We start from the raw sequence: 16,286 nt of genomic DNA, 5'->3' as shown, positions 1-16,286 counted from the left end.
GCGCTGGGAGCCGCGGGGCCCTTCGGGGAAACGGCGGCCGCCGTGACGTCATCGGCGCGCCCACAGCCCGGGGTGGAAGCGGGGCGGGGCCGGTCACCAGCGGGGGTGGGGCCGGGGAGCGAAGGGGGGCGGGGGGAGGGGAGCGCGGGGGGGTTACCGGGGGCAGTGGGGGAAGGGAAAGGGAGCGGGGCGGGGTTGGCGGAGGGAGGGGGGGAGCGGGGCGGGGAGCAAGGGGGGGTTACCGGGGGCATGGGGGGAAGGGGAGGGGAGCGGGGCGGGGGCAGGGGGGGAAGGGGAGGGGAGCGGGGCGGGGAGCAAGGGGGGGTTACCAGGGGCGAGGGGGAAGGGGAGGGGAGCGGGGTGGGGTTGGCGGGGGTGGGGGGGGGAAGGGAAGCGGGGGGGGTTACCAGGGGCGGGGGGGAAGGGGAGCGGGGCGGGGGCAGGGGGGGAAGGGGAGGGGAGCGGGGCGGGGAGCAAGGGGGGGTTACCAGGGGCGGGGGGGAAGGGGAGCGGGGCGGGGTTGGCACGGGCGAGGGGGAAGGGGAGGGGAGCGGGGCGGGGTTGGCGGGGGTGGGTGGGGGGAAGGGAAGCGGGGCGGGGGCAGGGGGGGAAGGGGAGGGGAGCGGGGTTGGCGGGGGCAGGGGGGGGAGGGGAGGGGAGCGGGGCGGGGAGCAAGGGGGGGTTACCAGGGGCGAGGGGGAAGGGGAGGGGAGCAGGGTGGGGTTGGCGGGGGTGGGTGGGGGGAAGGGAAGTGGGGGGGGGTTACCAGGGGCAGGGGGGGAAGGGGAGCAGGGCGGGGTTGGGGGGGGGGTTACCGGGGCGGGCAGGGACTCTGCAGGTTGCTCCCTGGGGCAATTAAGGCCGGGCCCGGGGGTGACACGAGCTCGTCAAGCCCCGCTTTGCTCGGCCGCAGCTTCGTCCCCCCATCGCGGGCTGCCGCTTCCGGGAGACCCCGAGCATGTCGGGGTGTTTCTGGGGCGCCGGCTGCCACCCGGGGGAGCCCAGCCCCGGCGGAGCCGCAGGGCAGGCCGCAGGAGGTGCAGAACCCAGAGGAGGAGACTGTGCCTGCGCCGGATGCCTGTGCCCCAATCTGGGGCGCTGCGGGGCCCCCCCAGGGTACAGGGAGCACTTAAGAAAGATAAGGACGTTGAGGCAAAGAAACCCGGGAGCTCCCCTCAGCCTGTACCGGCGCTGCCGGGGGTGGGAAGAGCTGCGCCTTGCTGCTAATCCAGACCAGGCACGATCCCAGGCTGCGGGCCTGGTGCAAACTGGTCATCGAAGCAGCCGTCTGTCCATGGGCCCAGCTGCTCCCTCCCAGGGAGTGTGGGTAGGAAATGGCTGAGCAAATTATCCGCTGCAGTGAGGCCCACAAAAGCTCATGCTCAAATAAATTGGTTAGTCTCTAAGGTGCCACAAGTCCTCCTGATCTTTTTGCGGCCACAGGCTAACACGGCTGCTACTCTGAAACCTAACATATGCATCCTCTCACTAAAGGCAGCCACTGTTCCAGAGGACAGAGAATGGCAAATGTATTTCCTAATTCAAAAAAATTCTCTAGAGTTGATTCTGAGACTTACACAGCAGGCAGCCTCACATCACTACAGGGTGATTTGGTTGAAATGATCATTAACAGAACAAAATGCTTGGATGATCATGACCCAAGAGGCACTAACCAGCTCACTTTCAGCAAGGCTGTTCAAATTCTTTGAATGGGTCAGTAAAGTACTTGCTAATGGGGAATTAGTTGACCTAATTTATTAAGCGAGACAAGGAGGTAATAACTTTTACATGACTAACTTCTGTTGATGAGAGAAACAAGCTTTCTCCCTCCAGGAGCTTGTATCTCAAAAGCTTATTTTTCTCATCCACAGAAGTTGATCCAATAAACAATATTCCCTCACCCACCTGGAGTCTCGCTCATATCCTAGGACCAACAGGGCTGCAACGACACTCCATATAAAAGATTTTTGTAACAGACTCATATCCCTGCGGGTAACTGGCCCCTTGGGGTCAGTCATGGCATTGTAGATGCTTTGTCTTAATCCCCACTCCCTGGGCATTTCCAACAAGTTTAAGATAAGCTTTGTATCTAAGGTTTCAGAGGGGTAGCTGTGTTAGTAGAAATTAGTATGGGGGAAATTAGTTTTTGTAATGACCCATCCACTCTCAGTCTTTATTCAGGCCTAATTTGATGCTGTCCAGTTTGCAAATTAATTCCAGTTCTGCAGTTTCACAGTGGGAGTCTGTTTTTGAAGCTTTTTTGTTGAAGAATTGCCACGTTTAGGTCTGTTATTGAGTGACCAAAGAGACTGAAGTGTTCTCCGACTGGTTTTTGAATGTTATAATTCCTAATGTCAGATTTGTGTCGATTTATTCTTTTGCGTAGAGTGTGTCCGGTTTGGCCAATGTACGTGGCAGAGGGGCATTGCTGGCACATGATGGCATCTATCACATTGGTAGATGTGCAGGGGAACGAGCCCCTGATAGTGTGGCTGATGTCCCTTGAATAGATATGCGGACAGAGTTGGCACAGGGACTTGTTAGTGTCTTTGTTGTGTGGTGTGTGTAGTTGCTGGTGAGTATTTGCTTCAGGTTGAGGGGGGCTGTCTGTAAGCGAGCACTGGCCTGTCTCCCCAGGTCTGTGAGAGTGAGGGATCGTCCTTCAGGATAGGTTGTAGATCCTTGAGGATGCGTTGGAGAGGTTTTAGTTGGGGGCTGAAGGTGACGGCTAGTGGCGTTCTGTTATTTTCTTTGTTGGGCCTGTCCTGTAGGTGACTTCTGGGTACTCTTCTGGCTCTATCAATCGGTTTCTTCACTTCAGCAGGTGGGTATTGTAGTTGTAAGAAAGCTTGATAGAGATCTTGTAGGTGTTTGTCTCTGTCTGAGGGGTTGGAGCAAATGCGGTTGTATCGTAGAGCTTGGCTGTAGACAATGGATCGTGTGGTGTGGTCTGGGTGAAAGCTGGAGGCATGTAGGTACGCACAGCAGTCAGTCAGTTTCCAGTATAAGGTGGTGTTTATGTGATCATCGCTTATTAGCACCGTAGTGTCGAGGAAGTGAATCTCTTGTGTGGACTGGTCCAGGCTGTATTTTTCACTCCATGCATCTGGTGAAGTGGGTTTTAGCCCACGAAAGCTTATGCCCAAATAAAATGGTTAGTCGAAGGTGCCACATGGACTCCTCATTGTTTTTGTATCTAAGAACACCCCTTAATTCAACAAGGAATCCATCAAGCAAAAAAAGAAACCACTTCACCAGGGGCTCTGGTCCCACTAAGCTCGCCTGTTGACAGTCTCTGAATCCTTGTTTAAAGCAAGAAGCTTCCTAGATCCGGGATATAGCAGTCTTGCTATTATCCGTAGATGAAGAACCCCCCTTCTCTTCCCTGGAGCTGGGTCAGCAGGAACAGCCTTTGCAGTGATCTCCTTCCTTCTCCACAGGTTCTGCCTCTGAATCGACCCTCCCTGAATTCTGAAAAACTCTCTGGTAGGCCCAGGTGCTCATTTACCAGTTAAGCCCTAAAGCGCTACCTGGGCAATCAGTTCCCCTCAGGCTGGCTCACCAGGATTAGTCATAGGGAGACTGGACCCAGCTTCCTTCCTTCCTAAAATTGGAGAGACACAAGCAGGAAGATAATGATTGGGGCTGGGGCACTTTACTTCTGAGGAGAGGCTGAGGGAACTGGGCTTATTTAGTCTGCAGAAGAGAAGAGTGAGGGGGGATTTGATAGCTGCCTTCAACTACCTGAAAGGGGGTTCCAAAGAGGATGGAGCTCGGCTGTTCTCAGTGGTGGCAGATGACAGAACAAGCAGCAATGCTGTCAAGTTGCAGTGCGGGGGCAGGTCTAGGTTGGATATTAGGAAACACTGTTTCACTAGGAGGGTGGTGAAGCACTGGAATGGGTTCCCCAGGGAGGTGGTGGAATCTCCATCCTTAGAGGTTTTTAAGGCCCAGCTTGACAAAGCCCTGGCTGGGACGATTTAGTTGGGGATTGGTCCTGCTTTGAGCAGGGGGTTGGACTAGATGACCTCCTGAGGTCTCTTCCAACCCTGATCTGCTATGATTCCATGATCTGCAGATGACACAAAAGGATTAGGCTAGTCAGGACAGAGAGGGCTCTGAGGAATTTCAAAATGAAGCTCATAAATGCAAAGTAATGCACCTTGGAGGGAGCCATTTAAACTACTTTTACAGGCTTCTAAATTAACTGCATTAACTCAGAGGGGCCTGGGCATCCCTGGGGGTAGCTCAGTGAGACCAGGCTTAATGTGCAGCTGCAGTCAAAAAAGCAAACAAGATCAGAGTGCAGAAGGAAAGGGCCAGAGAATAATGAAGAGAAATTCCTAATGCCTTGTATCAATCAATGGTGTGGCCCCATCGGACATGGTTTGCAGTATCAATCCCCTCGTCTCAGACATGCTATTGCAGAGCGAGAGGGGGCTCTGAGGCAGGTGATGCCTGGGAAAACTTCTATGGAAAGAGATTGAGAAGATTGGGATTGTTACCTTGGAAAGGTGATGAATGGGAGGCAGCAGAAGTATTTAAAACTGAATGGTCTAGAGAAGGGAGACGGGGAGCGTCTCATAAGAAGGGGACATTTGGTGACATTAAAAAGTGGGAAATAAACTGATTTAAAAACACTTTTCCATGTTTATTATTATTTGTATTCCTATAGTGTCTAGGAGCCAGTCACAGACTAGAATCCACTGTACTACACACTATGGAAAGGGCACAGAATGATAGGCTTTGCCCCCAAAGACTTTACAGTGTTAACCTATGGAACAGACTGCCACAGGAAGTCATTGAGGCCAAGAACTTGACAAGATTCAAAAAGGACTAGAAGTTCCTGTGGTTACCAAGAATGTTCAGAGTTCTCATAATTAATGCTAACAGAATTCTGGCAGAGATATTAAACCTCCTGCTTCAGGGCTCAAGCCAATCTTTGACTATTAGAGACCAGGGTGAGACCCCTAATGTAGAGGGCAAGTTACCCCCCATCTGCAACTTCTTCCGCTTCCTCTTCCCTTTATCGTCCCATCAGCTGGGGTTGGGTCATTGTGCAAGCCTCTGCCAGCTTCATCTCTCCGAGATGGCACTAAGGTCTTCCTGCCTTCTTTGATGCAATCCATCCATTGCTTCCTCAGATTCCTTGGCATCTCTTCCTTACCACTTTCTCCTGCCATGCTATTTTCACCAGGTCCCCTCCATTCATCCTGTGCATGCGACTCCAACAGGGTCACACCTGGATTTTATCAGCCACCTCATGGACTTTGACTTCCATCCTAATACTCTCATTTTGAAATCTGTCTCTTACTATTATTCTTTTTAATAGCATAAAGGCAGCTCATCTCTCATGCCTGCAGGCGTAGGATCTGCTGTCTCTTTTCTGCACCCTACAGCACTGAAGGAGCACCATTGTTCTGCATGCTTGGGCTTTCGGGCTCAATTGTGTACACCTGTCATACACAACCCCTGACGGGTTGTTCCAGCACATCCCAGTCTGGCCTACAGCTCCCGCTCAGTCACACCGTCTTCCATGACCCAGCCACCAAGCTGGCCAAACTGGTCCGTCTGGTTTAATTGTACTCAGTTAATCTCTAGGCCCAGTTTCCCTCTACTGACCCACATGACCTCAGTCTTGATTGCGCTCATTTTCATCCCAGGCCTGCTTAGCTGGTCATACCACTGGCTTGCTATTTCCTTCAGATCTTCTTTGGAAAACACCTCTATTGCCATATCATCTGCACATAGGATCTTCTCACCTTTGCCCCAGTGTCCTGCTGACCTAGTCCATCAGTATCACAAACAGCAGTGGACAAATAGCTGACCCTGGATGCAGTCTCACTTTAACTTCGAAGGGGCGAACAGCTGGTACAGGTCTCACTGCTACTCAGAACCAGGCTTCATTTGACCCATAGATGGGGGGTTGAAGTCAGAGTTTTCCTTCTTCTAGGTAGGCTGGGGCTCTTCAGCCCGGGCGCACATCTGCCCTGAGCTATCTGGTTATTTTTAAAGGGCTCTGGATACAGGTCTGTCACACACCCACTTTTGGAGAGATCCCCTCTGCCCCATGTAAGCCAGTGCAGGCTGTCAGAGACACTGGCCTTTTATAGGTGCTGGGATCTCATCCCACCCCACCCAACAGCCCTTGGACTAGCGGGTTCTGATGCCTTCCTCAGCAAGTCCTGTGTTCCAGTGCTTGGACCCACAGAATCCCAGGCCAGTGCTGCGGCATCATGGCCCCAACCTTCAGCCGAGTGTCTCCCAAGAGGCTGGGGTGTGTTACTGGCAACCACTTCATCCTGCACGCCCTGTTCTCCTCCATGAGAGGCAGCTCCACCGCCACACTAAGCTCCATGTGATCCTGGCCCCAGAGATCTCCTGTGCTGGGAGAGGATCTCCCTGGACTGGGCACAGCCCCCAGAGCTCCCGTTTCACACTCTGGGCTGGATTCACAAAGGCACGTGGGTATTGCCAGGCCTAGCCATCTTGTGGGATCCTCAGCCTCGAGCTGGCGCTGGGCTTCCCAGGTGTGGTCTGAGCAGAGTTGGGCCTCTAGAGAGATTCCCAGTAAGCTGAGCAGGGAGCTGCCTAATCTAGCCCGGAGGGACGTGCCAAGGCAGGGGATTGGACCCAGGCCCCACGCCTCAAGAGGTCGTTAGGCCCCCTCTCTGCCATTGCTCAGGGCCTCTAGGCACCGGCATCCAGCTAGGATGCTTGGTCGTGCCCCTCTCCTGGAGTTCAGTGTCTGAGCCAGGCTAGCCCCGGTCATGGCAAACCAGAGACACCCAGTGACTGAGGCACCCGCTGGAAGGGGGGCCGGAGTCAAGTGCCTCAGCTGCCCGATGCGGCCCAGGGATTTGACCCCAGGTCTCCTGTCTTGGCAGTAGATCATGGGTGTTCTGGGCAGGCTGCCTTGGGCTCTGCTGTACAGCCGAGCTACTGCTGGGCAAGACAGGGCCCTGGGGCCTGGTGAGGGGACGCTCCGCCCAGCAGTCCAGGCGCTGATGGACATTGGGTATTGATTCAGCGTGGGGCTCCTGGGCACTGCCTGGCACACGCAGTACGAGCCCCACTGGCCTGGGGATGCTCAGCCTGAGGCTGGCTGGGGGCTTTGGCTTGCAGCCAGCCCTCAGCACTCTTGCCCCGGGGCTGGGGGGGGACCCACATTACCCAATGCTGTGCAACCAGTGCACCCCTCCCCCCCAGTAGGGCAGAGGCACTCGGCTGGTGGGAGCAGCACATTCAGCAAACGAAGCAGTGTCCCCCATCCCTCTGGCCCCCACCCCACACACTCCTCATGGCTAGAAGTGGTTTCCATTGTTTGCAGTTAGGTCAATGGCTCTCAGCACCCCCACTGTACAAATTGTTCCAGAACCCCTGACAATGCGTGTTGCATTGCAAAGGGCAGCATGTCACCCGTGTCTCCCTGAGTGCCTGGCCGGGGCAGGGAGCGACACCTTCCAGAGGCCCTGAAGGCCCCACACCAGATAAGACAACATAGAAACTGGGTGGAACGAAGATAATCAATGGGACACAGTAATACCAGGATATAAAGATATATAGGAATGATGAAGAAGTAGGGGTCGTGGCACTATTTGTTAACGAAAGCATAGAGTTCAATAGAGTAAAAATCTTAAATGAATCAAACAGTGCCACTGAATCTCTAGGGACAGAAATTCCATGCTTCAACAATGAGAATATAGAAGCAGGAACATACGACTGACCACCGCCACCCCACCCCCAGATGGTGACAGTGATTGTGAAATGCTCATAAGAGAGGCTACAAAATGGGGAAATGACTGCCTAGGAAGGAGTACTGCGGAAAGGGATCTTGGGGTCATAGTGGATCAAAAGCAAAATATGAGTCAACAGTATAACACTTGCAAAAAAAGCGAACATCATTCTGGGATGTATTAGCAGGAGTGTTGTAAGCAAAACACAAGAAGTTACTCTTCCGCTGTACTCCACTATGATTAGGCCTCAGCTGGAGTATTGTGTCCAGTTCTGGGCACCATATTTCAGGAAAGATGTGGACAAATTGGAGAAAGTCCGGAGAAAGGCAACAAAAACTATTAAAGGTCTAGAAAACATGATCTATGAGGGAAGATTGAAAAAACTGGGTTTGTTCAGCCTGGAGAAGAGGAGACTGAGAGGGGACATGATAGCAGTTTTCAAGTACATAAAAGGTTGTTATAAGGAGGAGGGAGAAAAATTGTTCTTCTGAACCTCTGAGGATAGGACAAGAAGCAATGGGCTTAAATTGCAGCAAGGGCAATTTAGGTTGGATATTAGGAAAAACTTCCTGTCAGGGTGCTTAATAAATTTCCAGGGAGTTTGTGGAAACCATCATTGCGGGTTTTAAGAGCAGGTTGGACAAACCTCTGTCAGGGATGGTCTAGAAATACTTAGTCCTGCCTTGAGTGCAGGGGACTGGACTAAATGACCTCTCGAGATCCCTTCCAATCCTACGACTCTATGAAAAACAGAAAACTCAATAATAATGGGGGATTTCAACTATCCCCATATTGACCGGGAACGTGTCACCTCAGGACAGGACACAGAGATAAAATTTCTAGACACCATTAAAGACTCTTCCTTGGAGCAGCGAGTCCTGGAACCCACAGGGGGAGAGGCAATTCTTGATTTAGTCCTAAGTGGCGCACGGGATCTGGTCCAAGCAGTGACGATAGCTGAACCGCTCAGTATTAGTGACCACAACGTAATTAAATTGACCATCCTGTGGGGGTGAGCGGAAATACCACAGCAGCATTTAACCTGAAAAAGGGGAACTACATGAAAAAGAGGTAGCTAGTTAAACTGTAATTAAAAAGAACTGTCACAAGAGTGAAATGCCTATGAGCTGCATGGAAACTTTTAAAAACACCATAACAGAGGCACAAATTAAATGTAGACTCCAAATTAAAAAAAACAAAAAACAAAAAACAAAAAAACAACCACCCTGGCTAAACAACAGAGTACAAGAGATGGTAAGAGACAAAAAGGCATCCTTTGAAATCTGGAAGTTAAATCCTACTGAGGAACACAGAAAGGATAAACTTTGGCAAGTCAAGTGTAGAAGTATAATTAAGCAGGCCAAAAAAGAATTTGAAGAGCCTGCCAAACAATCAATGGGCTCACTGGATGATTGAGGTGTGAAAGAAGCCCTCAAGGGAGACAAAGTCATAGCGGAGAAGCTAAATTAATTCTTTGCATCAGTCTTCACTGCAGAGGACGTGAGGGAGAGTCCTACACCCGAACCATTCTTTTTAGATGACAAATCTGAGGAACTGTCCGAGATTGAGGGGTCAGTAGAGGAAGTTTTGGAACAAATAGTTAATTTAAATATTAATATGTCACCAGGGCCAGATGGTATTCACCCAGGGGTTCTGAAGGAACTCAAATATGAGGTTTCAGAACTACTAGGTGTAGTATGTAATCTCTCTCTTAAATTAGCCTCTGCACCAGATGACCGACAGGTAGCTAATATAATGCTGATTTTTTAAAAAGGCTCCAGAGGTGATCCCGACAATTACAGGCCAGTAAGCCTAACTTCAGTACCAGCCAAATTGGTTGAAACTATAGTAAAGAACAGAATTATCAGACACACAGATGAACACGATTTGTTGGGGTAAAAGTCAACATGGCTCTTGTAAAGGGAAATCCTACCTCACCAGTCTATTAGAATTCTGTGAGGGGTCAACAATCACTTGAACAAGGGGGATCCGCTGGATAGAGTGTAGCTAAACAAAGTCCCTCACCAAAGGCCCTTAAGCAAAGTAAGGAGTCAAGGGATAAGAGGGAAGGTCCTCTCATGGACTGGTAACTGGTTAAAAGATAGGAAACAAAGGGTAGGAATAAATGGTCAGTTTTCACAGCGGAGAAAGGTAAAAGGCAGGGTCTCCCAGGGCTCCGTACTGGGACCAGCGCTGTTCAACACTCATAAATGATCTGGAAAAAGGGGCAAACAGTGAGGTAGCAAAATTCACAGACAATACCAAATTACTCTAGATAGTTAAGTCCAAAGCTGACTGTGAAGAGTTACAAATGGATCTCACAAAACTGGGTGACCGGGCAACAAAATGGGAGATGAAATTCAATGTTGATCAATGCAAAGTAATGCACGTTGCAAAATATAATCCCAACTCTACATACAAAATGATGGGGTCTAAATTAGCTGTTACGTCTCAATAGAGAGATCTTGGAATCTTCGTGGATAGTTCTCTGAAAAGATCTGCTCAGTGTGCAGCGGCAGCCAAAAAAGCGAACAGAACGTCAGGAACCATTAGGAAAGGGATAAATAATAAGGCAATAAATAACATAATGCCACTATGTAAATTCATGGTATGCCCACACCTTGAATACTGCCTGCAGTTCTGGTCACCCCATCCAAAAAAAAGAAAAAAAAAAAAAAAAAAAGATGTATGAGAATTGGAAAAGGTTCCAAAAAGGGCAACAAAAATGATGAGGTGTTTGGATCAGCTTCCCTATGAGGAGAGATTAAAAAGACGGAACTATTCAGCTCGAAAAAAACCACTAACGGGGGATAGGATAGAGGTCTATAAAATCATGACTGGTGTCGAGAAAGTGAATAGGGAAGTGTCATTACACAAAGTAAAACTATTTCCCCATGTTTAATTCCCCCCACCACCACACACTGTTCTTCACACGTTCTTGACAACTGCTGGAAATGGCTCACCTTGATCATCACTATAAAAGGTCCGTGTCTGTCCCCCGCCGCTCTCCTGCTGGTAATAGCTCACCTTAAGTGATCACTCTGGTTACAGTGTGTATGGTAACACCCATTGTTTCCTGTTCTCTGTGTATATAAATCTCCCCGCTGTATTTTCCACTGCATGCATCCAATGAAGTGGGCTGTAGCTCACGAAAGCTTATGCTCAAATAAATTGGTTAGTCTCTAAGGTGCCACAAGTACTCCTTTTCTTTTTGCGGATACAGACTAACACGGCTGCTACTCTGAAACCTGAATAGGGAATTGTTATTTACCCATCACATAACACAAGAACTAGGGGGTCACCAAATGAAATTAATAGGCACCAGGTTTAAAACAAACAAAAGGAATTATTTCTTCACACTATGCACAGTCAACCTGTGGAACTCATAGCCACTGGATGTTGTGAAGGCCAAAAGTGTAACTGGGTTTAAAAAAGAACTAGATAAGTTCATGGAGAATGGGTCCATCTATGGCTATTGCCAAGATGGTCAAGGATGCAACCCCATGCTCTGGGTGTCCCTAGGCCTCTGACTGCCAGAAAGTGAGAGTGGACGACAGGCCGGGATCACTTGATAATTGTCCTGATCTGTTCATTCCCTTGGAAGTGCTTGGTGCTGACCCAGTATGGCCGTTCCTGTGTTCTCGTGGATTAAGAGCTGGCATGGAAGGAGATGTTTCTAGCGGAGTTCCACAGGGATCCGTGCTAGTTCTGATGCCGTTTAACATTTCCATCAGTTATCAGGAAGTAAATATGAAAACCACTGCAGCGACACAAAGCTTGGCAGAGTGGTGAAGGACGAGAGGCCAGGCAGTCGCAGAGTGACTGGATCGCTTGGTAAACTGAGCCCATTCCAACAAAATGCATTTTAATACAACCCAATGCAAGGTCATACATCGTGGGATGAGAAACGCAGGCCAGATGTACAAAAAAGGGACTGGAGCCTGGAAAACAGGGATCCTGGAAAGGATTTAGGGGTCACAGTGGGCAAGCAATTCAACATGAGCTCCCAGCGTGATGCACTGGGGAAAAGGCTGAACGCAATCCTCGGATGCACACCCAGGCAAGGAGTGACTTGGAGGAGGGAGGTGATTTTTCCACTGCAGGTGGCACTGGGGAGGCCAGTACTAGAATACTGTGCCCAGTTCTGGGGTCCACATTTTAAAAGGGAGGTTGAAAAAGCAGCGGGTGCAGAGAAGAGAGAGAAGTTCTCTGAGGGCTGGGGAAAATGCCTTACAGCGAGACTGGAAGAGCTCAATCTGGTTAGCTTATCAAAACGAGACTGAGAGGAGACTTGATTACAGTGCCTAAGGAGAAAACACAGGTACTAATGGGCTCTTCAATCTAGCAGAGAAAGGCAGAACAAGAACCTATGGCTGGACGCTGAGGCCAGACAAATTAAAATTGGAAATCAGGCTCCAATTACTAAAAAGAAAAGGAGTACTTGTGGCACCTTAGAGACTAACCAATTTATTTGAGCATAAGCTTTCGTGAGCTACAGCTCACTTCATCACGAAAGCTTATGCTCAAATAAATTGGTTAGTCTCTAAGGTGCCACAAGTACTCCTTTTCTTTTTGCGAATACAGACTAACACGGCTGTTACTCTGAAACCGCTCCAATTACTGTTACCAGAGCGGGTGACAAACCACTGAACTACCACAGGAATCGGCAGAGTCTCCATCTCCTGGAGCTGCAAGACTGAAGGTCTCTTTCGAAGAGATCTGCTCAGCTACCCCAGAAGGGCAGCAGGAGGGAGCACAGCTATGGTGGGCATGTGAGCAGTGCTGGAACCTCCTGAGCAGTGAACATCCCCCAAGAGATCGGCTGAGAGCCCCATGACTGGGGAGAGCCCTGGGGAGGGACTGGATGATCCAACATCTCCACAGCCCCTTGGTCAGCAACGGCCTGTAGGAAACATCAGTCCTTCCCCACGTTGGCCAATCCCGATCCACGCAGAAGGCCCGGGGGCGGGAGGAGAAGAGAGGGAAGAAGGAGCAGCTCAGTCTTCAGTAGATTGTTTCCAACCCAGGCACTTTGCTTCTCCAGCCCCCCTCAGGGCAAAATGCACAAGCTGCCAGAGATGGGTGCAGCGCTGGTACCCGCCCAGCGCACCGTGCTGCCGTCACGCGGAAGAGAAGAGCTGGGTGGGCCCCGAGATGTTTGGGTGTCAGTCCTGCCTCTTGGGCCCAGGGTTCAAATTAGCAACTCAGTAAAGACAAATGAGCTCAGGAGATTTGTCCCTACTGCCCATTTCTACACACCCCCAAGCCATCCCCCCACAGCACTGCCAGCTTTCTGCTCAAACACTGCAGGGCCAGGGCTCAGCGGTGTCGCAGAGCTGGGGAGCGGGAGGGAGCCCAAGACTGGGGCCTGCAGACCAGGAGCAAGGTGCATGAGAAGAGCTGCAGCAGGAAAGGCAGTACTGGGTTGGGGCACGCACTATGCAATCGGCTCCTCGCATTCTCCTAAGGTCTCCTAACCTGTAAAGGGGGAAAGATTAAACAGACAGACTTGGTTCTCCCCGCTTCCCGCCCCACCTCCTGTGAAAGAGCCAAGGACAAAGGTGCGGCTAAGTTTTCTGGGCATTTAGTTTGAAAAAGTGTTGATTGAAAGTGTACAACAGAGCGAGGTGCAACGCTGGCACCCGAGCCAGATTGTTCCACAAATAAAAACAGAAAGGGCCTTAAATAAAGGGGGCGCAGATTAAAAAACCTCAACACTGAAAAAGTTCTTCCCCTCTGAACAGAATAGTCACAGGCACAAAAATGGTGACACCTACATGGAGACAATGTTGGGACGTCCATCCTCTAACCACTAAAGCGCTACTCACCTCTGCTGGGGCTCCCGTGTCCGTGGATCTGCAGCCAGCCCCACTCGGCAGCTCTCCTGTTGGCTCACTCTTTGGAATGGTTACAAATGAACAACATGACATGCCCTGGCTAGCCCACCCCACCCCTGTCCAGGACACAGACAAACGAGGCCTCTGCTAAGGCTAAAAAAAAGGACAAGACTTTGGAGTCTCGAGTTCAGCTTGTTTAAGAAACGAGTCTGGGGAGTGCACGACAAGTCTCTGTGCCGGGCCTGCTAGTCCAGCTTGGCCTTCTTGCTGCTGTCGCTGCCGTTCTCCTCCCCTGCTGCCTGGGCCTCTGCCACCGCCAGTTTCCGTTTGCCACTGTCGGTGTGGGCTTGCGTGGAGCGTGGTTTGAAGCAGATAATGATGCAGGTCATGTTATCGCAGCCGGTGCCGTCCCCTGAGGTGTCGGGAGCCAAGCACTGATCCAGGAGCTGAGAGGGAACAGGACAAGTTAACAGCACACGGGGAGCAGCCACCAGGGCACCAACCTCACACGCAGCCGAGGCAGTCCAAAGGGGCCCCTCGCCGGCTGACTCCCGGCTCCGGGGCCAGGCCCAGGCTTCAGCTCCTCCCAGGCGAGGGAACGGGACAGCTCAAGGCATTGCTCGTGCTTTGGGGGGCTGGCAAGCAGAGCCAGCGCGAGGCACCTCCAGGGGACCCCTGTTCATTACTAGTATGTGTCGGGGCGCACCCCCCAAATATTCCTGCTTAGGGCCCCCGATGTGCTAGTACCACCTCTGCGGGCAGGGCCTTCTGCTGCTCAGCACTGCCACCTGCTGCTGGTCAGGATAACACTAGGAAGGCAAAAACAACGAGGAGTCCTTGTGGCACCTTAGAGACTAACAAATTTATTTGGGCATAAGCTTTCGTGGGCTAAAACCCATTTCATCAGATGCATGGAGTGAAAAATACAGTAGGCAGGTATAGACTTAAATGTGGCCATTCTTCAACAAAAAAAACTTCAAAAACAGACTTCAGCGAGAAACTGCCGAACTGGAATTAATTTGCAAACGGGACACCATCAAATTAGGCCTGAATAAAGACTGGGAGTGGCTGGGTCACTACAAAAAGTAATTTTCCCTCTGTTGATACTCACACCTTCTTGTCAACTGCTGGGAATGGGCCACATCCACCCTGACTGAATTGGCCTAATGAGCACTGACCCCCCACTTGGGAAGGCAACTCCCATCTTTTCACGTGCTGTATATATTTATATACATGCCTACTGTATTTTCCACTCCATGCATCTGATGAAGTGGGTTTTAGTCCATGAAAGCTTATGCCCAGATAAATTTGATAGTATCTAAGGTGCCACAAGGACTCCTCATTGTTTTTGCTGATACAGACTAATATGACTACCCCTCTGAAACTAGGAAGGCAGATGAAGTTGTTGGGTCCGTATGGATTTCGTCACCACGAAGCAATGGGCAGGCCCCAGATTCCTGTCCCAGTAACTCTCCCTGCAGGGAGTCACTGCCCAGCGAGCGTGCAGATGCCCAGCGAGCTGAGGAAGCCCATCCAGCGAAGGGCAACTGGAGTCAGGCTGCTTACCTCTTCTACTATGCAGGAGAGAGGTCTCAGGTCTCCGTTCTCATCCTTCTGGCAGATCTTGGCCTGGATGAAATCCACCACTTCCTGGCTGCTCATCACATTCCTGCCAGCACAGCGGGAGAAGGGTCAGAGCAGCTGGTAGGGCAAGGGAAGAGTGCCCTGCAGCTGACAGCAGGGAGGCCTGGTTCTGCTGGTCCCCCACGCTCGGTTGTGCTAGGGAGGAGAGCCCTGGCTTGCTGAATGGGAGGGGCAGGGCACGCACCAAGGCAGATATTAAAGGAGATCCCCTTGTTCAGGGGCCATGGGCACCACGGAACAGGAGGGATTGGACTCTCAGTGTGCTGTGCCATCCTCTACCCAGGGAATGGTGCCCCATTGGGGACAGCCTGCCTCGGGCTCTTTGATGAGCTATCCAGGAGGCCTCTAACCCGTACTGAGGGCGTCATGGGGCTATGCACCTGGCCTGCTGCCCCGTGCAAAGGCTGGGGCAGGATCCGTCCCATAGGGGCTTCTGCTCTTCTGGCACTCACCAGATTCCGTCACATGCGATAACCATGAAGTCGTGTTCCTCATTTATCGTCAGCACCTTGATGTCGGGTAAGGCTGAGATCATCTGCTCCTCCGGAGGCAGGTTCTTGTTCCGCTTGTAGAAGTGGTCACCTGGCAAGAGAGGGGAAGGTCAGTGCTGGCACAGTCTCCTCCAGCTACACTGCCCTGACTGCTGGAGAGGGGCTGGTCGAGAGCCCGAGCTAGCACTCCCGCAGGCAGAAGGGGACAACCTCCCCCGTCCTCAGTCTGCGTTTGAGTTGGAGCATGGGGCCAGCTCAGCAGACCCTGGCAGTTAAGCTGCTACAACACTGAAGGAGAGAGAGCACCCCAAAATAGAGCACCCCCAGCCCAGCCACACATCTCACCCCACCACCTGTGCTTTGAGGAGCACACACACAGACACTGCCCACGTGGACCAGACCAGGGTCCCTTTAGTCCAGTGTCTCATCTCCGACAGGGGCCAGCACCAGCTGCTTCAGGGGAAGGGGCAGTGACCAGGGCCTGCCCCAGAGGAAGGTTCCCCCAGCCCCAGTAGTTAGAGGCTCATGCTCTGGGGAAGGAGGGTTCATGGCCAGTTCAGAACTCTGTTTGGGGGTTA

At 51.5% G+C, this 16,286-nt stretch overlaps 1 protein-coding gene across 1 annotated transcript in view; it reads right to left on the bottom strand.

The window, feature by feature from the left end:
- Nucleotides 1-13,304: 13,304 nt before the first annotated feature.
- Nucleotides 13,305-16,286, bottom strand: part of PPM1G (protein phosphatase, Mg2+/Mn2+ dependent 1G) — a 29,186-nt gene continuing 26,204 nt past the window's right edge. The window contains exons 8-10 of the mRNA XM_037893593.2: nucleotides 15,670-15,799; nucleotides 15,140-15,242; nucleotides 13,305-14,019 (exon numbers count right to left, since the gene is read on the bottom strand). Coding sequence (XP_037749521.1) covers nucleotides 13,819-14,019; nucleotides 15,140-15,242; nucleotides 15,670-15,799 — 434 coding nt within the window. The 3' untranslated portion in view covers nucleotides 13,305-13,818. The remainder of the gene's footprint in view (nucleotides 14,020-15,139; nucleotides 15,243-15,669; nucleotides 15,800-16,286) is intronic.

Source organism: Chelonia mydas, chromosome 3, assembly GCF_015237465.2.
Source record: "Chelonia mydas isolate rCheMyd1 chromosome 3, rCheMyd1.pri.v2, whole genome shotgun sequence".
Taxonomy (NCBI): domain Eukaryota; kingdom Metazoa; phylum Chordata; order Testudines; family Cheloniidae; genus Chelonia; species Chelonia mydas.
Note: the sequence above shows the minus strand (reverse complement) of the source record. Positions and strands in the feature narration are given on the sequence as shown.